The sequence below is a fragment of the Armigeres subalbatus genome, chromosome 1, assembly GCF_024139115.2.
Source record: "Armigeres subalbatus isolate Guangzhou_Male chromosome 1, GZ_Asu_2, whole genome shotgun sequence".
Lineage (NCBI taxonomy): Eukaryota > Metazoa > Arthropoda > Insecta > Diptera > Culicidae > Armigeres > Armigeres subalbatus.
In genome coordinates this window covers 304,172,470-304,195,450 of record NC_085139.1, presented here as the reverse complement: position 1 = coordinate 304,195,450, position 22,981 = coordinate 304,172,470, and the positions used below count along the sequence as shown (strand labels likewise).

General features: G+C 44.1%; 2 protein-coding genes across 2 annotated transcripts in view; one reads left to right on the top strand and one right to left on the bottom strand.

The window, feature by feature from the left end:
• Nucleotides 1-314: 314 nt before the first annotated feature.
• Nucleotides 315-797, top strand: LOC134207527 (uncharacterized). Its single transcript, XM_062683229.1, has one exon. It carries the CDS (start codon nucleotides 315-317, stop codon nucleotides 795-797), a length of 483 nt encoding a protein of 160 aa, XP_062539213.1.
• Nucleotides 798-2,156: 1,359 nt separating this feature from the next.
• LOC134207859 (alpha-protein kinase 1-like) overlaps nucleotides 2,157-22,981 on the bottom strand; it is a 239,878-nt gene continuing 219,053 nt past the window's right edge. The window contains exon 3 of the mRNA XM_062683810.1: nucleotides 2,157-4,654. Within this exon, the coding sequence (XP_062539794.1) occupies nucleotides 2,711-4,654 (1,944 nt within the window). The 3' untranslated portion in view covers nucleotides 2,157-2,710. The remainder of the gene's footprint in view (nucleotides 4,655-22,981) is intronic.

The following is a 22,981-nucleotide window of genomic DNA, read 5'->3' as shown; positions in this document are numbered from 1 at the left end:
CTGATTGTCTACGTAGACGACCTTCTCGTGGAATGTGAAAGTGAAAACGTGATTGCTCATGTATACGAACAATTGATGAAGAGTTTCGATATTGAATGTCTCGGCTATGTGAAATGTTTCCTGGGCCTAGAAGTGCAGAAGAAAGACAATGTATACAGTGTGTGCTTGGCAAATTACATTGACCAGTTGGTAGCTCGAGTGGGACTCAGTGAAGCGAAAGTGTCTAAGACACCTTTGGTCAAAGGGTTTCTTTGTGATGAAATGAACAGTGAATGGAAGATATCACGAAGTACAGAGGTGCGGTCGGTTCTATAATGTATATTGCCGTGTGCGCTCGCCCTGACATCATGAACAGTGCTGCAATCCTTGGTCGCAAATTTAGTGCCCCTTCGGGAAGTGATTGGACAGCAGTCAAACGCGTAATCCGCTACCTCAAAGGAACGCGCGATTGGAGGCTGAATCTCGGTGGTGATAGTGGAGGACTAGTGGTTTATTCGGACAGCGATTTTGCAGGATATGCTGGAACAAGAAAGTCCACTACCGGCTACGTACTCTTCTACTTTGGAGGAGCGGTTTCTTGGGCTAGCCGCAGACAAGACTGTGTTACACTATCGACACTAGAGGCGGAGTATGTCGCCTTAACAGAGACCTGCCAGGTAGTCGTCTGGATGCTCAGTGACCTTGGAGAAACGCAGACTGTAGCGACTACAGTGAATGAGGACAATCAAGGATGTCTCAGTTTTGCTCGCTCGGAGCGTTCTACTAAGCGGTCCAAGAGACAAAGCGACACTTCGTGAAGAATTTGTGTGAACGCGGAGAAGTGGAGTTGATCTACTGCCCGGCGGACGTTCTAACAAAACCGCTAGGCTTAGTCAAGCATCACATCTTCGCAAAAGAACTTGGGTTGGTCGGAGATCAGCCGAGGGTCAAGCAATGAGGAGGAGTATTGGAAACCAGCATTGACTCTCCCCTCGTCATTCAACGGTTGGTCATCTCACCCATATCTTTAACGCTGGGGCGACTGACGCTCCCTGGCTCCTGGAAGCCGCCAACAGAAAGATAAGTTTTCAGTTAAACTTTGTATCCTTACGATTACTGACGTACAGTAAAAGTCTTTTGTATATTTTATTAATTAAACCGTGGTCGATCTGGTTATCCGAAACCTACGCAAATTTCCCTGTGCGGAGAACCGTACTCTCCCACAGTTTTCGACAGACTTCAGTGGGCTGGTCACTTAGTGTGCATGTCGGAAGAAAAAAAAAATCGAAAACCATATTCAACAGATAACCAGATAGGAGCCGGCGACTTCGTGGAAGGGCGCGAACACGCTGGCTGGCACGCGGTGGAATCGGACCTGGGGACCCTGAACGTTTAGAAGGAACATCGCCCATCAAATTCAAATTCAAATTGTAGCCAACCAGGTATCCAGATAGGTAGTGGTGGTATGTCGATAGACAGGGGTACCATCGAAGTGGTCGAGGAATTCGTCTACATTGGATCCTTGTTAATGACTGACAATATCGTTAGTCATGAAATACGGAGGCGCATCATCTGTAGAAGTCGTGCTACTATGGACTCGAGAAGAAACTTCGATTTAAGAAGACCCGCACCAAATAGACAAGACGCTCAAAAGACTGGTGGTCCTCTATGGACACGAAACATGGATCATGGTCGAAAAGGACTTGCAAACAATTGGAGTTTTCGAGTGAAGCGTGCTTAGAACCATCTTTGGTGGTGTGCAAGAGAACGGTGTTTAACGGCGAAGGATGAACCTTGAGCTTTACATCGAACCCAGTATTCAGATTGTAGCTAAAACTGGAAGGACACGGTGGGTAGGGCATCATGTTGCACGAATGCCGCGCAGTAACCCTGCAAAGATGGTGTTCGCCTTTGATCCGGCTGGTACAAAAAGGCTTGGAGCACAGTGAGCAAGATGGGCGTTAAATAGTGAGTACTGGGCGTTAGTTCTGTGTTATGGAATATTGAGAAAAAAAATAGCAGCGCTCTTGGATTGCTGCTGCAAGACAGTTAAGATGCCCCCGTTGAACTGCCCGATGATGGTGTGATTCTTCGTGGTAGACTTCCTGAGCTGTCGCTATGGCATGAAATCCAGCGAAAAAGGTTAGAACTTTCGGATCAATCAACATCCACAAATGTACTAAAAAATGTGACATTTATTTTCGATAAATTATTAGTACATCTTATTGGAAAACTCCGTAGGACGCGCAGTGCGCCGTTCGTGGCATTTCATTTGCTTACAAGCCTATTCGTATGGTTTTTCTGTTTGTTAGATTGGCTGAATGTGTTGCATTTTTGCAATGGTGAAGAAACGCAACCGTGTCGTTTGGTGAACACTCATTCGCGCGCATTTGCTGAACTTACTCGCTGTGTCTAGAAATTAACTTACCCGAATTAAAATAGAATACACATAGACGGAAGACAGACGAGCATGGAAAAAGTGGGGAAAAGTTGCTTCAGAGCAGTGGGAAACGGAAACCGATGAGCAACTGCTGAGGGTTGTGTGCTAAGAAACGCGCTCTCACTCGCTCACACAATAAATATGGCAGACTAGGTCACTGGCGACTCTCGCATTCACTCGTGCTCTTCGCGCTCACACTCGGGCACTCATTCCGGAACTCATTCTCATGCGTGTTGCATTGAAGGGAAGGTGGGTCGACGGTAGGATGGGAACAGCAGGAGGCAGCACGGTCTACTTTTTCCTAAACAGCAGCTGCTGCTGTTGCTCGGGACTGAGCTTGGCGAACATCTGCTGCGAGGAGGACTGCGGGATGCCGTGGTTCAGGGCCAGAACTTTGGTGATGATGTTGAAATCTTCAGCTGAACGGGTCGTGATGCCGGACTGGACCAGGAGGTTCTCGAGCTGGTTATCGCTGCGGAGTGGCTGGAAGCCACCGATCGGGATGGGTTGGGATGCTCGGAATTGCTGGTTGAAGCCGAAGTTGCCGGTGCCGGATTCATGGCGGAATACGCGATTGCGTTGGTGTTGGGGAAGCTGCTGATCGACGGGAAGCGGACCTTGGATGTTGAGTGGGACCGGTGCTGGGTTGACGTTGAAGGATTGGAATGGCTTCAGAGGGAGCAACTGTTGCTTGGAGAGTTGCGGCGGGGAAGGGGGGATGATGGGGAACTGCTGGACAGGTTGGCTGAGGGATTTGATTTGTTCGATGTCGTTATTTCGCGACAGGGTGGGTTGGAAGTTGACGGCTTCCTTGAACGGAAGCTGTTGTTCCACGGAGATTTGGACGGTTTTGCTGGGCAGCGTTACGCTTGGGATAAACTGGACAGCTGGGGTGTTGCGGGGCAGCTCTTGGAAGAATTGCGGTTGCTGGAGTTGAGGGAGAATGATGGGTTTGGTCTGTGGCTGTTGTTGGGATTGCTGTGGCAATTGCTGGAACTGTGGCGGAGGGAGGTTATTCGGGAGCTGTTGGTTGGGGAATGGCTTGAAGATTTGCTGCTGCTGTTGTTGGTGGAGTTTGAGCTGTTGTTGCTGTTGCTGGAGTTGTTGTTGCTGCTGACGGAAGAGTCGCTGCTCTTCTTCGAATTTTTGTAGCCGATGGCGGGTTTCTTCTTCAAGACGAACGCGTTGCTGTTGAAGTTGTTGCTGCTGTTGGAGAATAATTTGTTGCTCCTGGAGGATCTTAGAACGTAGGAGCTGCTCTTGGATGCGTTGTTGCGTCTGCAGGGTGATGAGCTGCTGTTCGAGTATACGCGTTTTCTCTTCAAGTGCTTGTGTGTTCAGGGGAATCGGAGTAACGGCAGCAGCGGGTTGTGTTGGGTTAGGCAGCTGCGGAACTTGAGTAGTGGGGTTGATGGTAGGTGCCACGGGGGCTGACGCGCGGAAGTCCACGGAGGCCTTTTTGGGAGGGGATTGAAGCAAAGGAATAACGTTGCGTGGGACGCCTAGTTGGTCTTGTTGCACGGTGAAGGCGGCCACAAGGGGAGCCTGGTAAATCTTGACATCTCCGCTTTTGACTCGTTCGATGTTTTCTCCATCGGCGTTGTGAGTCGGAAGTTTGGCTGTCGTAGTCGGAGCAGCGGTTGTTGTAGTTGTGGCAGCTTGCGTCACTTGTGAGGTAGTGTTACTGCTGGCTAAGGCCGTTACGATGGAAAGCTTACTATCTCCTTGGAGTTTGTTGTTCAATCCTGACGAAACACTGCGAACGACCTGATTGGTGTTCAGCTCGTTGTCGGGATCCTTTATTGGATTTGGCACTGTCAAGAGATCTTCTTTCGGAGGGGACAGAGTTGTCTTGGGTTTGCTTATGATGATGGTTTTGATGATTTCGTTCTCACCATTTAGGGTGTCAGATTCGGACGAAAAACTGTGATACTTGATGTTGGCATTACGTTCGCGGGTTGTGCTTTCCTCCAGTAGCTCGTCCAGAATTGTAGTGGCGAAGTTCTCCTCCGTAGTGTTGGAGTCGTACTGCTGTTCGCTTTCACTTTCACTATCGCTCTCACTTCCTTCCTGGCGATCCTTGAGATTTCGCAGGGCACGTAACAGAGCCTTCCGCAAGGCCGGATCTATCCGTATTCGTTTGACATCTGTGTTGGCGTCTTTGGAATCGTCGCTAGCGGCAGAACTAGCCGAAACCAGAGCCAGCAGAAGTGCGAAAATGCAAACGAATTTCATCTGAAAAAAAAAAAACAGAAAGAAAATAACGCATATTAGTGGATCCGTTTGTCTGTGGGCTTTGCGCTGGTTCTTGCCCAGCGTGGATGTGGGAAGTGTGTCTTCAATTAGCATATCGTAATTCACACGATAAATTAAGCAGTGATTATCGGTGCGGAGGGCGTGCAGCCGCCTGTACAATTAATGTTTTGTTTATTTAAATCAAGACAAAGTTGAATAGCATAGTTTCCGAGATGGGAGGTCCGAAGCATGGAAGCTTTTGATTGCACCCGGAGCGGAGCGACATGAGGAAACAAGATCGAGACGGATTAGACAGCACAAGTACAGGCGTGGCGCATGAAGAATTGGAAAATTTCAATCGAAACCAATGTGAAACATATCAAGTACCCTGTTATGTATGAAGATGTATTCCTCAAAAAGTGTGAAATCGAATTGACTTGTTTGACCTGCCAATAATCAATCATTTGAACCATAGACAGTACTTGAAGAGCCTGATAGCCCGAAGCCAAATAATAAGTAGTGGCAAGTTGTGGTGTCAGATGTTCTCAAACATAGCAAAAGTAGCCATTATGTAACACATAGCGCTGATGATGCCGACTTAGCAGCATCTCTGTTTTCCATTTGAATACAATCGGCGTGGCGTTGAGCCCTCTTGTAGCGATCCATAGCGTGCCGAACACGATATACCTACCAACCATGTCAATAATGATGCTTTAACCGAAACAACCTGGCGGTGAAAACAATGGCCACGGGGCAGCTGCTGGAGCTGATGAGGTTAATGCTTGCTGGCAGGGTAGACGAGCAGTCTGCCGTTTACTGCGGGAGCCTATTCGCCACTTGTTGTCGATGAGGTCTTTAGGCGTGTTATGCATAAGCATGGATTAAATTGTGGTTTATAGGTTTGCTAATGGGTAAAAAAATATTTGATATGTCAATCTCGATTTAGAAAAGAAATCGGTTTAATAGTCAAATAGAGAACATGTCGAGTGGCATGTGGCTTTTAGTCGATTACGACCTTTAGCGTTAATGAAACTATGAGTAAAAAAAATGACAAAAAATCCAAGAAAATACAGGTGGTATTTAAAAAGCTGTGGAAGATCAGGTTGAACGAGAAATGAAAGAATACCAACCGTGTAAGAAAAATAATGGGTGTAGCCAGCCGCCAGAAATTTGTGTGGCGAAAGACATTAACGCGGGTTTTCTCAAAATTAGGAACTTTTCATGAAAAACTATTTGGTACCGGTTATGAAGGATGGTGTCCGCTACTACGGCTACCAAATATTTTTTCTATTAAGGTGCCTAATTTTGAGTAATCGAACCTTAGATGCCTTTCGCCATACTGATTTCAGAAAGTTAACTCCTAGTGTGCCGCTGTAAGCACGCTCAAAGCAGGCGATTCATTAAATTTAGTCATGAATTTGTGGCCTATGAGAACAGTGCCATGTCAAAAGCCATTGCCATAGTTGATCCGCAGCTATGATAAAAAGCTGGATAGTTCCTTTTTATATGTCATTTGGCCGAAAGGGTCGTTTGGCCGAAAGGGTCATTAGGCCGAAATTAATTTGGCTGAAAGGGTCGTTTCGCCGAATGGTTCATTTGGCCGAAAGGTTCGTTTGGCTGAAAGAGTCATTTAGCCGAATGAGTCATTTAGTCGAAAGGGTCATTAGACCGAAAGGGCCATTTGGCCGAAAGGGTCGTTTGGCCGAAAGGGTTGTATGGCCGAAAGGATCATTTAGTCAAAAGGGTTATTTGGCCGAAAGGGTCATTTGACCGAAATGGTCATTAGGCTGAAAGGGTCATTTAGCCGAAAGGGTCATTTGGCCGAAAGGGTCATTTGGCTTAAACGGTCGTTTGGCCAACAGGGTCATTTGGCCGAATAGTTCATTCGAAAAGAGAGAAATTAGGAATGAGAAGAGAGACGTCTCACTTTTCACTCTTCATTTTTCTTTTCACACTGTAAAAAGTGAGAAGTGCGAAATGAGTAGTGAGATGTTTCACTACCAACTTCGCAGACGTCTCACTTCTCAATCCTCATTTCTCACTTCTCACTGTAAAAAAGAGGAGCGCGAAGTGAGAAGTGAAACGTCTCACTACTCACTTTGCGCTTCTCTTTTTTTTACATCGAGCAGTGACAAATGAGGAGTGAGAAGTGAGACGTCTCTCTTCTCACTCCTCATTTATCACTTCTCACTGTCAAAAGTGAGAAACGCAAAGTAAGTAGTGAGACGTCTCATTACTCACGTCGCGCTTTTCACTTTTTACAGTGAGAAGGGAAAAATGAAGAAAGAGAAGTAAGAGGTCTCATTTATCACTTCTTACTCCCCATTTCTCACTTCTCACTGTGAAAAGTGAGTAGTACGAAGGGAGTAGTGAGACGTCTCACTACTCATTTCGCGTTTCTCACTTTTAACAGCGAGAAGCGAAAAATGAAGAGTGAGAAGTGAGACGTCTCTCTTCTCATTGCTAATTTCTCACTTTTCAAATGAACTATTCGGCTAAATTACCCTTTCGGCCAAATTACCCTCTTGACCAAATGACCTATTCGGCCAAACGACCCTTCGGCCAAACGACCTTTCGGCCAAATGACCCTTCGGCCAAACGACCATTTCGGCCAAACGACCATTTCGGCCAAACTGTTGAGGTGTCAATTTCCTATCCCTGTATTTATCTGCGTTGCCCCTACCATATTCGCAGCCTCTGCTGTCAAAACAAGACCGCATGCACCGTTTGCGCATCTTCTGCGTGGCGCCAAGCCTGCCGCCATTTTATTATATTGAAAGTGATCGAACAATCAACACGTTGTGTATTTTTGCTCTGAATAAAGTTGTTGTTAGTTTTAACTTATAAAACGAGTTGTGTTGTTTATTCCGGTTGATTGTCCCGTTTTCTCATTAGGTTATGGACTCAGTAAATCGCGAGTGGTAAATATCGAGAAAATGGAGAAGGAAGATTTTGTGCGCGTTCCGTTGTTCGATGGTTCTAATTATCCGGCGTGGAAGTACCGGATGCTGGTTGTGCTGGAGGAGCACGAGTTAACCGATTGCATCAGTCGGGAAATCGCGGATGTGAACGAACTGAAAATCGAAGTGACAGATTCTGCTGCTGTCCAGGCGGACAAGAAGAAGCAGATCGAATCTAGGAAGAAGAAAGATCGGCGTTGTAAATCATTACTAGTTTAGCGGATTCACGACAATCAGCTGGAGTATGTGCAAGATCAGCCGACGCCGAAAGCAATTTGGTCTGCACTTCAAAGAGTGTTTGAGCGAAAAAGCATAGCAAGCCGGTTGCATCTTAAGAGGAAGATGCTGACACTACGGCACGAGGGAGGAAGATTGCAAGAACACTTCCTTATTTTCGACAAGCTCGTGCGTGAGTATAAAAGCACCGGAGCTCAAATCGACGATTTGGATGTTGTTGGGATCGGCATTCGCAACTGTTGTGACAGCGTTGGAAACCATGCCGGAAGAAAATTTAACGATTGAGTTTGTTAAGTGTCGGCTGCTTGATGAGGAGATCAAGCAGAAAAGCGGTGGTGATGAATGTGGCCTGCCGGCTGGTGAATCGGCAGCTTTTTCTGGAGCAAGTAGGAAAACAACAGGCCAACAGCAGAAGAAAAAGTTCAAGTGTTTTGGTTGCCATAAAGAAGGACACAAGTTGTCGTCGTGCCCTGAGAGGAAAGGTAAGGGATCGAAGAAGAATAGTGTTTACTATGGAGAAGAAGAAAATGGTGTGTGTTTTGTCGCTGCAAATAAATCTTCGAATAGTGAAGTTGGCTGGATCATCGATTCCGGTTCATCGGAGCACTTGACAAACGACAAGAGTTTATTCAAGCAGCTGGTGCCGATGAAGAATCCGGTACAGATCGCAGTGGCGAAGGAAGGTGAATGCATTGTCGCAAAGCAGCATGGTGATTGGTGAGGTAAAACTTTTCTCCACCGTAAATGGTAAGTCGATCCCGATTACTTTGAAAAACGTTCTATACATTTCCGAAGCAAGAATAAATCTTCTATCAGTGAGAAAAATAAAGATAGCTGGCTTGAAAGTGCTGTTCGCGGATGGTAAAGTGCAAATCGAGAATAAAACGGGTATTGTTGCGATAGGTAACCGTCGGGGAAAGTTGTACGAATTAAACTTGTACCGTGAAAGTATACATGATGATTTTTCGTACTATTCGTGTGGGCGAATACCACCCTACTGTCATCGCCTATCTATCCAATGGGAAAAAATGGTGGCTAACATCTCTGGGGTTAGCGCGCGGTGGGCCCCACTGACAATTCAAAATTAGTAAACAAAAACATCATTTCAGGACTAATTTTCTGTGATGGAGTAATTGTTGTTGAGCGATTTGAATTATTTTATTACTATTATCGTTATATACCACCTATTCCGTGCCGTGAAAAATGTGTTCGATTTTCAATTTAATTGTAATAAGACCGTCATTCAACACAACACGGTTAGTACGGTGCAAAACAAATTTCAATATTTGGTAACAATATTGTATCAGAAAATAACGCCCACAGCAAAATAATAACGTGAATTTTATGCTGGAGCCAGAAGCATAGATGGTGTCATCCGGCTGGCGAATACAGAAAGAGCTAGAAATCTGGCATCGACGGTACGGTCATTTGAGTGGAAAGAACCTAAAGCAGTTATTGTGTAACGAAATGGTGATCGGCATGAAAGCAAAAATTGATGGAAAATCCGCGGGCAAAATCGTTTGTGAGCCTTGTATCGTCGGTAAGCAGTCGCGAACATCGTTTTCGGTAGGTGAAGGACGACGATCGACGCGTGTGTTAGAACTCATTCATTCCGACGTTTGTGGGCCTGTGACACCGGTGGGTATCAATGGCGAGAAATATTTCGTGACGTTTATCGACGACTGGAGTCGGTTTACGGTCGTATGCTTGATCAGTTCGAAGGATCAAGTCGTGGATGTTTTCCGAGAATATGAAGCCATAGTATCAGCGAAGTTTGGAAGAAGCATTTCTCGTTTTCGGTGTGATAACGGTTCGGAATACAAGAACCGAGCGTTCCTGCAGTTTTGCAAACAGAAAGGCGTGCAGATAGAGTGGACAGTTCCGTATACGCCGGAACAAAACGGTACCAGTGAGCGTATGAACAGAACACTTGTGGAAAAGGCGAGATCCATGTTGCAGGATGCTGTTGTGAGCAAAGAGCTGTGGCAATTTTTAGCAAATCGCAGTCCAGCGAATTCTATCGATTCACGGAAGACACCTTTTGAGTTGTGGGAAAGTAGGAAGCCTAATGTGGAAAAACTTCGTGTGTTTGGATCGATTTTTTTTTGTGCACATACCGAAGGAGCTAAGGAAGAAGCTTGATGGAAAATCTTGGAAGGGTATGTTCATTGGATATTCGCATAATGGTTATCGTGTTCTGGATCCAAGGCGAAAGAAAATCGTAGTGGCACGAGATGTGATTTTTGTCTAAGAAAAAGACAAGTGTGATGGATTTGAAAGCACTTCTCGTGATTGTGAAGTTTTCCAATTTCCTGTATGTTCTGAAGGATCCGAGTGCAGTGAAAAAGAAAAAGGATCCGAAGAGGGATACCGAAGATGAAGAAGATCATAATGTTTCGGAAGATGATGGAGATGACAAAGGAGGATACGAAAGTTGTGCCGATGAGACGCTTCGAGAAACAGAAAGCCCAGATCAGGCAGATGCAATCGGAGCTAAACGACTACAACGAAATCGAAGTGCCCCCTTATGGCATCACGATTATGACATGAACATCACCGGATATGCCTTGAATGCCTCGAGTTATGTGGACAATTTACCTAGTTCACTACGAGAGTTACGAAAACGAGCTGATTGGCCAAAATGGGAAGCAGCTGTTAGAGAAGAAATCGATGCATTGGAACGGAATCATACTTGGAAGTTGGTCAAGCTACCTGAAGGGCGAACACCGATATCGTGCAAATGGGTGTTCCGCGTGAAACAAAGTGATGATGGGGAGCCATGTCGCTACAAGGCTAGGCTTGTGGCAAGAGGTTTCAATCAGCGACAAGGTTTTGACTACACCGAAACCTATTCCCCGGTGGCGAAGTTAGAAACGCTTCGCATAGTTTTGGCCATCGCAAATCAAGAGAAGATGATGATACACCAAATGGACGTAAAATCAGCTTTCTTGAACGGTTTGATAACGGAAGAGATTTATATGACTCAACCGGAAGGCTACGAGAAAGGAAAGCATTTAGTTTGTAAACTAAATAAATCGCTCTATGGACTGAAGCAGGCGTCAAGAGCCTGGAATACGCGTTTTTATAGTTTCGTGGAGAGGCTTGGATTTCAACGAAGTGCTAGTGATCAGTGTCTATACATTAAAGGTACTGGAGAAAGCAAATTGTTTTTAGTACTGTACGTAGATGACGTATTGCTAATTGGTCGACATTTGAAGTCAATTCAAGCAGTTAAGAAGTGTTTGTCGACGGAGTTCGAAATGACAGATGTGGGGGAAGTAAACTGTTTTCTTGGCATGAAAATCGAACGAAACGTGGAGCAAAGGGTTCTGCGCATCACTCAGCGTTATTTTCTCGAAGGATTGTTGAAGCGATTCAACATGAGTGATTGTAAACCGGTGTCAACACCGATGGAATGCAGATTGCGTCTGAAGAAAGGAGAAGAATCAAAGCGAACGGATAAACCGTATCGAGAACTTGTTGGGTGTTTGATGTACGTTACATTAACCTCTCGACCTGACTTATGTGCCGCTGTAAATTATTTTATTTTTTTATATAATTTATTTAACACTGGGTGCATCTTAAGCGTATACTGCGGTATATACGTGGTACTATAACCCTTGGCCTGGAGTTTTGCGGGAATGATAAAGCACCGTCTATGGAGGCATACTCCGATGCAGATTGGGGGAATGATGTGGTAGATCGACGGTCGTTGACAGGATTTGTTTTTCGTGTTCATGGATGCACCGTGAGCTGGTTAACAAGGAAACAACCAACTGTTTCGTTATCATCGACTGAGGCGGAGCTGATTGCCTTATGTGTTACCACAGACAAACAGACATAACACTCGTCAAATTTCCATCGTTCACTGCTTTACTGGTCAATTCAAATAATCATTAGTTGGCAAATCGATCACTCGTGGCGCGCACATCGGTTTTGCTCTAGTTTGACGTTTGCTCACTACCGCCATCTGGTTCGTGATTTGCCCAACTAACTGAAATCAACAGATGTCGTTAGTGTTTAAACGACGATGAATTTGATGAGTGGATGTTCAATGTGTTATGTCTGTTTGTCTGTGGTGTTACTGTGTGCCATGGAATCTGGATGACTCGATTGCTAAGGGAGCTAGGACTACAGCTGAATGATCCAATAGTATACTTTGAGGACAATCAGTCAACCATTCGCATTGTGGAGGACGAACGGGATATTGGACGATTGAAACACATAGATGTAAAATATCGTTTTGTGCGGGATCTTATTCAGCGAGGGCAAGTAGAAGTGCAATATGTTCCAAGTGCAAATCAACTTGCAGACGTTATGACAAAAGGATTACCAGCCAAGACATTTTTGCTTCATCGTACAAATTTGTGAATGACAGAAATTGAGCGAGGGTGTTGAGGTGTCAATTTCCTATCCCTGTATTTATCTGCGTTGCCCCTACCATATTCGCAGCCTCTGCTGTCAAAACAAGACCGCATCCACCGTTTGCGCATCTTCTGCGTGGCGCCAAGCCTGCCGCCATTTTATTATATTGATAGTGATCGAACAATCAACACGTTGTGTATTTTTGCTCTGAATAAAGTTGTTGTTAGTTTTAACTTATAAAACGAGTTGTGTTGTTTATTCCGGTTGATTGTCCCGTTTTCTCATTACAAACGACCCTTTCGGTCAAACGACCCTTTCGGCGGGTCATTTGGCATGAAGTCATTTGGCATAAGGTCATTTGGCATAACGGACATTTGGCATAATTGTGACCAGCGTCAAAAGTGAGGGTCTTTTGGCATAACGGACATGTAGCATAATTTTTCTTTGCGTTCGCTGAATGGTGAATAAGTGGTGCGGGAAACACCCGGAATAGTAAATATAAGACCCGTCGATAACAATATTAAAAATACATTTTCTTTTCGGGGAAAGAATGCTTTTGCAATGCAATGCTAAAGTAGGCGCATGCCTACTTTAGAGCAATGGTGAATGTAATCCCTCTTTCAAAGTAGGCGTGTGGACGGATTATGGCAATGAAGGATATGATCTCTTCTTTAAAAGTAGGGGCTTGCCCGGATGAAGGTCATGGTGAATGCGATCCCTTCTTTAAAAGTAGACGCTTACCCGGGTTATGGCAATGGAGGATGTGATCCCTTCTTTAAAAGAAGGCGCTTGCCCGGATTATCACAATGGTGGATGTGATTTCTTCTTTAAAAGAAGGCGCTTGTCCGGATTGAGGCAATGACGGATGTGATCCCTCCTTTAAAAGTAGGCGCATTCCCGGATTAAGGCCATGGTGGATGCGATCCCTTCTTTAAAAGTAGGCGCTTGCCCGGATTATGCCAATGGTGGACGTGATTTCTTCTTTAAAAGAAGGCGGTTGCCCGGATTTAGGTAATGGTGGATGTGATCCCTTCTTTAAAAATAGGCGCTTGCACGGATTATGACAATGGAGGATTTGATTCGTTCTTTAAAAGTAGGCGCTTGCCTGGATTGAAGCAATGGTGGATGTAATCCCTTCTTTAAAAGTAGGTGTGTGGCCCGAATTGTGGCAATGTGATACCTTCTTTAAAAGTAGGCCTTGCCCGGATTATGGCAATGGTGGATGTGACACCTTCTTTATAAGTAGGCGCTTGCCGGGAATAAATCAATGGTAGATGCGTTCTCTTCCCCGAGTAGCACAATTCAGATTGATTTGGTTGCAGTAACTCATATGTGACTTGATTGGTTTAAGTAACTCGTCTACGACAAGTGTATTGCTTGAGTTTTTAAAGTTAGGCGCTTGCCCGGAATAAGGCAATGGTGGATTTGATCCGGTCTTAAGGCGCATGCCCGGATTGAAGCAATAGTGGATGTAATCCCTACTTTAAAAGTAGGCATTTGGCCGGAATAAGTCAATGATGGATGTGATCCCTCCCTCGGAAGTAATTCTGCCGTTTTGTTATTTCGTTATTCCGGAAAATGTCTACCATCAGTCTAAATTTATCAGAAAACAGCCTCGACCTACTTTATCTACGCTAAACAATACATGAAATATCCCTTTCGCTCTCACAGTGTGAAATTATGCCAAATGAACTTATGCCAAAGGGCGTTATCCCAAAATGACTTTATGTCAAATGACCCAGACCCCTTTCGGCCAAATGACCTTTTCGGGCAAATTACCCCTTTCGGCCAAATGACCCATTCGGCCAAATTGTAACCTGCTATGCCGTTCCATTGTAAATATGTGTAAATATTCTTAACTTCTTTTTATTATTATTTTCATTAAAACTAGTATAATGAATCGCCTGCTTTGAGCGTGCTTACAGCGGCACACTAGGAGTTAACTTTTGGAAATCAGTATGGCGAAAGACATCTAATGTTTAATATCTCGAAAATAAGCACCTTAATCGAAAAAATATTTGGTAGGCGTAGTAGCGGACACCTTCCTACATAACTGGTACCAAATAGTTTTTCGTGAAAAGTTCCTACTGTTGAGAAAACCCGCGTTAGATGTCTTTCGCCATACAAACTTCAGGTGGTTAACTCTTGCTGGCTGTTTTTACATATACGATAGCGCATGGATACGGCAGCGGCGGGTTGGAAACCAACCACTGTATGTGATTCATTAGATTATAATATGCTTGAAATCGAAACTTAAATAATTAAAAAAAAGGAGAAATGTAAAGAAATAGAAGAAATTGAAATAAAATATATAAATATCGAAAACATGCATTATCCATTATCCTTGAACATCCCCATCCCCATTCTAAATCCACCACACCGTTATCAATGAATTGCCACAGTGGACGGCGACTGTCATCGTACGTCTCTATACCACGAAAGCGGAACCCCTTAAAAGGGACTGTCATCGTGGGAATCGCTCTCTAATAGGTGAACTACTCTCGAATAAAAAAGTTGTGCCGCGAATTCAATCGAAAAAACGAGCAATGGGTAATGTTTTTAACGTAACGTATTTACATTTAACTTCTAGCTTCTATATCTATGGAGTTTGATTATAGGTGTTGATATTGGAAAAGACAACTTCTATGCTGTGTAGAATTATTAGCAAATTGTTTATTCAAAACTTCTGGAAATAAAACTAATAATTAAATACATAATTAGGATTTGTTTTGTTTCTAACTTTGAAATTAACTTTCTAACTATTATTTATAGATTTCTTATTGATGATAGTATTTGAAGTTTAAAAATTCTATTTATAAAATTTTAAAACTTGGGCAAAATAGGCTATTTTAGGGGAACTGTCCCGTTTTCCAAACAAAGAAATATAACACTAATTTGTTAACATGCGTGATGCGTGCCTACTGCTGAAAAAATCACAACAATAAGAAACAAGTCAAGGGGCAGTATCTCTACTAAAATAGAGGTGGTACTGCTACTACGTTAACGAAAAATTATTTAGGCTGTGAACCATGGTTATTTCGCCGTGGTTAAAAATAACCCTGCTCCGGAGCATGGTTAGATTTGACAGTTCGATAGTTAAACTTTGTTCGCGAGAATTTTCGTTCCGAATAACTATCAATCTGTCAAAACTCAAATGGGTCGGCTTCGGAGTAAAATTTGAACCACGATGGGAGAATAACCATCGAAGTGTCAAATTTTAACTAAAAGTTAAACGAATCGGTGGAATGGTTCACAGCCTTAATGTTTTGATTCCAAACTCCGAGTCGACGTCAAGTTTAATAATTCAATTTCTCAGAAAATGAAAAACAAAGAATAAGATAAAGTTTATTTAAATATTCTTCTGGAAATTATTTTTTGCGGACTTTTCTAAAACATTTACATGTAATACAGCGAAATTTTCTAATCTAAATGGATATTAACACTATTGCTGATTGTGCATCTTTAACTGCTAATGCCTACTGCAAATAAATGAAAGCAATTATTTGAATCAAATTTTTATTTTCATCAGTGTAGTTGATTTTTTTGCTGGGGAATCAGAACGGTTATAGTATAACCATGTTTTAATGAATGTGTCGTTTAGTACCAAGCATAACTTAACATATGGTCAGTCATGTGACATGACTCGTACCCATCCCGGGATCATGTGGATTATGAAACCAATCACCTGGTTGAGCAGACCAAATCGACACGGTTGTTTCATAAGGGCCAATGTTGCAAACGTAAACAATGCCTTTTCCTGCAAATTCCTCAACAACTAGGACCGCTCCCAGCCAACAGCCACTTTGAACTGGTGGCGCTCCGCGCCTTCTATCGAACGGAAGTGGAAAATACCACCAGAAGTCTCTAATCTTCCTGAAATCAGCAGAAGAAGTCAATGTTTACGTTTGCGACTTTCGCCCTTTTGAAACAACTATGTCGAAATCTCTTTAATTTTACTCTTCTTCGTCCACCTCCGCAGCCCTCGCTGTCTCAGCCATCATCGGCCACTAGTCGTGAACTCCGAGCGATGCGATGGGCGATTGCATCCATCGCAACCGACACCACTGCATCCGACCATCATCAAGCACAGAATGACAAAAAATGCGTCCTCTTCTTTCATGCATATTCGCAGACCCACCGGCAGTTCTACCGCTGGTGACTGCATGCTGTCGCTGTGTAGGTAAATACAGCGAACGAACGAAACGAAAAATGCGCAAGCAAAAAGCACGTCAGTACGCGCTGCTGTCACAAATTGTAATGACTCGCACACGGCAGGCACTGCTTCTTTTATACACAAAAAAATCTTGCGGTGGACCTGAAGGCCCGTGAATCACAGCACTCAGATGTCCGTGTTCGGAATGCACGGGATTAATTACATATAAAATTTTTACTGGCTTTGACAAGAATTGAAATTTTCAATAGCTTATCGTTCATAGTCTCAAGATCAATGAAATAGACAAAATAATGGATAGTGTCCGAGTCGATTGATATATAAATCTTAAAAATCGATCGAAAGATAAAGGCACTAGTAACGTTCAAAATCTTCCCTTCTAGCGTAACGCTCTCGATTTCCAAAAATCTAAATGACACCCAGTATAGTAAAGAAAGACGTAAGTCCTACGTCAAAACCCCACTCCCTTTTCGTACTCTATAGGCATGAGCATGAGCATTATGAGCATGAGAGCATGAGCATGAGCATTATGACCGCACAATTCGTAGTTGCTACTCCGTGATTGACTGAACTTGCGAAATTGTACAGAGAACACAATGAATGGGGCTTGGGGTTAGCTACCCATTCTCAATGTACACGTTTCGGGAGCTCAAATATTTAAAGTCAATAACGGCCCCGGCCACGTCCTTACGGTCATATAGGAATGGAAGGATTGTTAGTCCGACTCTCGTTGCTACTAGAGACCGAGTATACCTCTGCATCTCCACGATTGTCTTGGGATAGGATTTCGTTTTAGTTACAAAGGATAATTTATCTGGATTCACTTTGGTAAGTGATGCGATCTATGGGATGGGAAATAACACTAATATTTTGGCCGACCGCGCGATCGTTCAGCTGTCCGAAACAAGAGAGATCACGCACTGAACTGTTTAATTTTCATTACCGGCCGCGCAATGCAGAACACAATACTTCAGCCGATCGCGCGATCGTTCTGCTGTCCGAAACAAGAGAGACCACACACTGAACTGATTAATTTTTATTACCGGCCGCGCAATGCAGAACACAATACTTCGGCCGACCGCGCGATCGTTCTGCTGTCCGAAACAAGAGAGATCACGCACTGAACTGTTTAATTTTCATTACCGGCCGCGCAATGCAGAACACAATACTTCGGCCCACCGCGCGATCGTTCTGCTGTCCGAAACAAGAGAAATCACGCACTGAACTGTTTAATTTTCATTACCGGCCGCGCAATGCAGAACACAATACTTCGGCCCACCGCGCGATCGTTCTGCTGTCCGAAACAAGAGAAATCACGCACTCCCTACTCCCTTTTCGTACTCTATAGGGAACAAAAGCGTCAGTGTGACGCCGGAGTGAAAAGACAGCTGCCCCTTGTCTGAAACCGCGGCGGGTTCGGTCACCGACAACGTGCCCAACTCGGGAAGTGAAAGTGTGACGCCGAATAGTGAAGCCAGCAGGTCCGCGTCTGCTACCGAATCGGTTTGTTCGGCCATCGACAACGTGTCCAACCCGAGAAGAGAAAGCGTGACGCCGGATTGTGAAGCCAGCGGCTCCGCGTCTGCAACCGGACCGGTTTGTGCGAGTATCGTCAACGTGTCCAACCCGAGACGTGTAAGCGTGAATCCGGATTGAACAGCCAGCATCTCCGCGGCTGAAACCGAACCGTCTTGCCCGACCATCGACAACGTGTCCAAGCCGAAAGGCCCAGCTCCTCGCCAAACCAGCAGAATCGGCCCCGTGTAGTGGAGACTGCATCCGCCTAGTGAACGAATCGGTTCATCGGAGGCCCGACTTTCGACCCAGCTCGTTGGTTGACTGATGGCATATTGTACCCGTCGGACGGAGAAGTTCGGCCTTGTGGCATTCGGCTAAATGGCTTTCGGCCAAATGACCCTTCCCCGAATTATTGGCAGTGGTTGGTTTTCTACCCGTCGCTGCAGCATCCAGGCGCTATCGTATATGCGCAAATAGACAGCATGAGTTAACCGCCAGAAATTTGCATTGCGAAAGACGTCTATCGCGGGATTTCTCAACATTAGGAACTTTTCATGAAAAACTATTTGGTACCGGTTATGTAGGAAGGTGTCCGCTACTACTTCTTCTTCTTATTGGCATTACATCCCCACACTGGGACAGAGCCGCCTCGCAGCTTAGTGTTCATTAAGCACTTCCACAGTTATTAACTGCGAGGTAGGCGTAGTAGCGGGCCCTTCTTAGCCGTGCGGTAAGACGCGCGGCTACAAAGCAAGACCATGCTGAGGGTGGCTGGGTTCGCTGGGCATAAAAGTCATCGTCTTAGCCTCATGATATACGAATGCAAAAATGGTAACTTGGCTTAGAAACCTCGCAGTTAATAACTGTGGAAGTGCTTAATGAACACTAAGTTGCGAGGCGGCTCTGTCCCAGTGTGGGGATGTAATGCCAATAAGAAGAAGAAGAAGAAGCGCTTGGGCTTGGGGAAGCCCTTGGATAACATAAATAAAGTATGTAGGTTAACCATTTTAACCTCAAAATGAATTCAACTTTTCAAAATTACTCTGTGTTGAAGTTTTGAACGCAATCTCAGATTTTGTACGGGATTTCTGTGAGGGCTCGCCACTGTGCGCTGTAAGATTTTGGTCTAGAACCGATTCATCCGTCTGACCGAGTTTTGGCAGTAAGTCACCAGTGGAGCAAGCCATTGCATTCGTATCCTCTGGAGTGGCCTCAGCCTACTTTAACTCTACTTTATTGATTACTTGCATACTATATATACATGATCAGGTAACGAGGTAACTATCGAGAGGTAAATATTCATAATTATTTACCTATCGATGAGCTGCCTGGTTTTCATTGTCCTGATCTACCTTGACGGGTAGATGCTTTGAGACAATGTAGTGGTAGATCACCACACCAGCGTCGTCCTCCATTGTTAGCAGTGGGCCAACAAGGAACAAATCAAAGCCGTTATCGTTGGTAGTGGGCCAACAAAGTTCAACCGAAGCCGCTCTCGTTAGGGTCTGTTCAAATATTACGTAACGGGTTATTTATTTTTTGTTACGATTTGCTACGCAAAATATGGGGGGTGAGGGTCTCTCGAAGTTTTGTTGCGCGTAACAATAGAGAAAATTATTAAGATATTTTTGAAAAATATTTATTATCTTTAAAATAGCATGAAGTACATAAAAAAATTTAATTATTGTATCGTGCTTCAAGTAGTACTAAAATTTAGATTTTTCCCAAAAAAAAGCATTTGTTACGCGTTACGCACAGGGGTGGGGGTACTTCTGAAAAGTGTTACAGGTTGTTACGAGGGGGTGGGGGGTTCTTGAAAATAACGATTTTCGCGTTACGTAATATTTGAACAGGCCCACTGTGCACGTTGGCGTGTCCCAACATAGTGCACTATGCACCATGGTGCTTCTTCTTCCGGATCGTCGAAAAGTTATCGTTCAAATAGTTGAACAATTCTACCGGTGTTGATTCAGCCGGATAAAGTGCAAGTGAACAAGAAACCTAACAAAACAAGCACATCCGAACAGTTAACGCTAAATGAAAAGAAAAACTGAACGTGAAGCTATATCCGGTGCAGTGTTTCGTCCAAGATGAATACACAGCTAGGTGTTTCAATCTGCCAAATTTATGGACGAGAAGAAGGCGGGGGTGAAAAATTCATTTTCGGTGCAAAACATAAACAAACCGACTGGTTCTCCCATACTAAAATCCAAGATGGCTAAATCGTGAATTTGGCAGATTGGAACACCTAGCTGTGTATTCATCTTGGTTTCGTCCATCGAAATTCATTGTCGGTTGCTCTACCAGTAGCAACATTTCTCCGTTTCGATGCCTGTCGACCATACTCCGATGAAACAGATGCCAACCATAGATGACGATAAATCTCTTATCCACCAGCGTGGGCAGGTAAAAGGAAGGTACTAGTCGGTGCTGCTTCTGGAATTCTAGATGCAAAAACACTTTCGGACCATAATTACAGTCATGCCTGGGACATATTGATCGATCGTTTTGAAAATCCGAGAATAATTATTGACACTCATATCGATGGGTGAAACCCGAGTAGACGTAAATAGCTCAATAATATCAAATGTTGATTAGATATCAAGATGAGATGTGAACATGATTGATATAAGAGATAAAATATCAGACGACAATCCAATATTTTGCACTGAAATATAATGAGGAGATCAAGTTATGCTATTTGTTAGAAGTGATCAATATCATGTGCCTTTAGTTTGTTCTTATCCATAGCATAATTTGATATTTAAATGATATTTCAGTACAAATTTTTGATTTTGTTGCCAGTTTTTTTTATCTCTTATAGCAATCAAGTCTATATCATGTTTTGTTTTTCTGTTCATGGCTTCTACCCGGGAAGTAGCGGGCTTGGTAGTCATATGGCTACTGCTTCTGCCTCATACGCAGGAGGTCGTGGGTTCAATCCCAGGTCCGTTCCATTCTCCTACTTTATATCTTTCTCTTTATTTCTCATGTTCTAGCAATCGCTGGAACTGGAAATGGACTTCCATACCGTTTCCATTACTATTCCTATACCTTCAACTTGAGTATTCTATCAGTAATCTGCTAGAATTGGAAATGAACTATAGAGCTCGTTTCCTACATCCAATTAGAAATTCCATCAGTTACCTTCTCCTATCTATCACATTGGCAGCTCGTTAACCAAGACGGACCTCTGCCTCTCCAACCTAACCCAGAAATTCCAACAAATTCCGCATGAACTCGTGGCAAGTGCAGAGGTATATTCGGCTTGCAGTGGGCGAGTGATTGCATCATCATTTCCTCCCCCTTCCCTACATTGACTTGCATTCTGACGTGGCAGGCGCCAGTATGACCTAACAAATGAGATCACCAGTACTTGTACATTGAAGATGTGTGCTAGTCCCAAGCAAACATCTGTTAATTCCCTGTGCAAGAACAGCTGATCTGGTCATAATGGAGTAGCAACTACGAGCAGTCAATCAAGCTCAAGCTCAAGCTTATGGCTTCTACCCGGGAAGTGTACATTGCGACATCCGAAACTGATGGAGAAACTAGTCAGTTATGTGGTAAAAACCATTTTGGTGTAAGCAACTCTCGAACAAGGTCTAGTTGGAGTTGCTCGGTAAACGTGAATCCCTCTACAGTAACTATCGTGCAACTCACTCCAATGTCTGCGTCTGGTCACACCGAGAATTCCGAATGCTCTCCCTACTAGATCTGTGGATCCCTCTCCGTGGAACACTCCGTTAGGTACAGTTGGCCGATCCTTGTTTTCACATACCTGCTGACGTAAATTTACTAATCAGTATTGGCCATTTCTTCAGTCTATTACGGATTGGACATTTCGTTCTTGGCGAGGGTCTCCCAGAGCTCCATAAAACCGAATTGGATTGGGTAGTTGCTGGAGAGATCCACGATGAATTTGTTGCGTTTCAAAATTCACATCAGGTGAATTCAGTCACCGTTGAATCTTTCAACGATTTGATTAAATGATTCTGGGAAATCGAAGAGATAAATAAATAGTATTTCACAACGTACAGTTGAAGAAGAGAAGTGCGAAGACACTTTCCGAAGTACCCATCGTAGAAACTCATTTGGTAGATATATCGTGAGGCTACCCTTCAGAGAAAACCTTGCACAACTCAGTGATAACCGTTCCTTGGCGCATCGGCGCTTCTATTTTCTGGAACGGCGTCTGCTTCATGACCCAGAGCTTCACGTTTAATAGACTTGTTTAATCGAGGAATACATGGCGCTTGGATACTGTAAACCGAATTGTGAATCAGAGTCTCCAAGCTCTACATTCCAAGTGGAACTTGGCCTGCTTTTCAACTTAGTATTCTATTAGCATTTCCTCAGTTATTAATTGAAAGCCTTTCTATGCCCGCTATTGCATCTTGTGTGGCAAGTACCGAAAACATCCTGACCGGACCGAGAATCGAACTCACCATCTCTGGTTTGGCAATCCAACGCCTTTGCTCACAAGGCTACTGGAGACCTGGAGACCTGAGTCAGATGATCATCTGCTGGCAAACTGAAATATTATATGCCCCACCATGCCATTCTTCGACCGTCAAGCTTCAGTACAAAATTAAGAGTGGCGTTGGGAGTTCTGTCCCCTGTGATCGTCCTTGCCAAACACTTAAGGTTGGCTGGGGCTCTCCTCTCGATGGAGTAATACTCAATTCTTGGTTGCAATTCGGTCCCACCTTAAATAAAGTTACAGACATTCGCATTCCCAGATATGTAATGGCTCCACAATGCGTATTGGTGGAACTGCGCGGATTTTCGGATGCTTCCGGCATGGCATACGAAGCATGTCTCTATGTTCGTGCTATTCACGCAAACGGTTCTATATCCGTCACACTACTCTGCAGTAAATCGAAAATAGCCCCTCTTCAAGTTCTAAACATTCCATACTGTCCAGATTGGTCCAAAAAACCATTCCTGCTATGCAGATACAGTTTTCATTGCTGTTTCTATGGTCAGACAGTCTGATCGTCCTCGCTTGGCTCCGCAAACCACCATCAATGCTGCAATCATTTTTCGATCGACCTGTTGTTCAAAAGGTTAAGC

Coding starts and splice junctions, on each gene's coding strand:
- LOC134207527 (XM_062683229.1), top strand. CDS start 315: ATGTATATTGCCGTGTGCGCTCGCCCTGACATCATGAACAGTGCTGCA.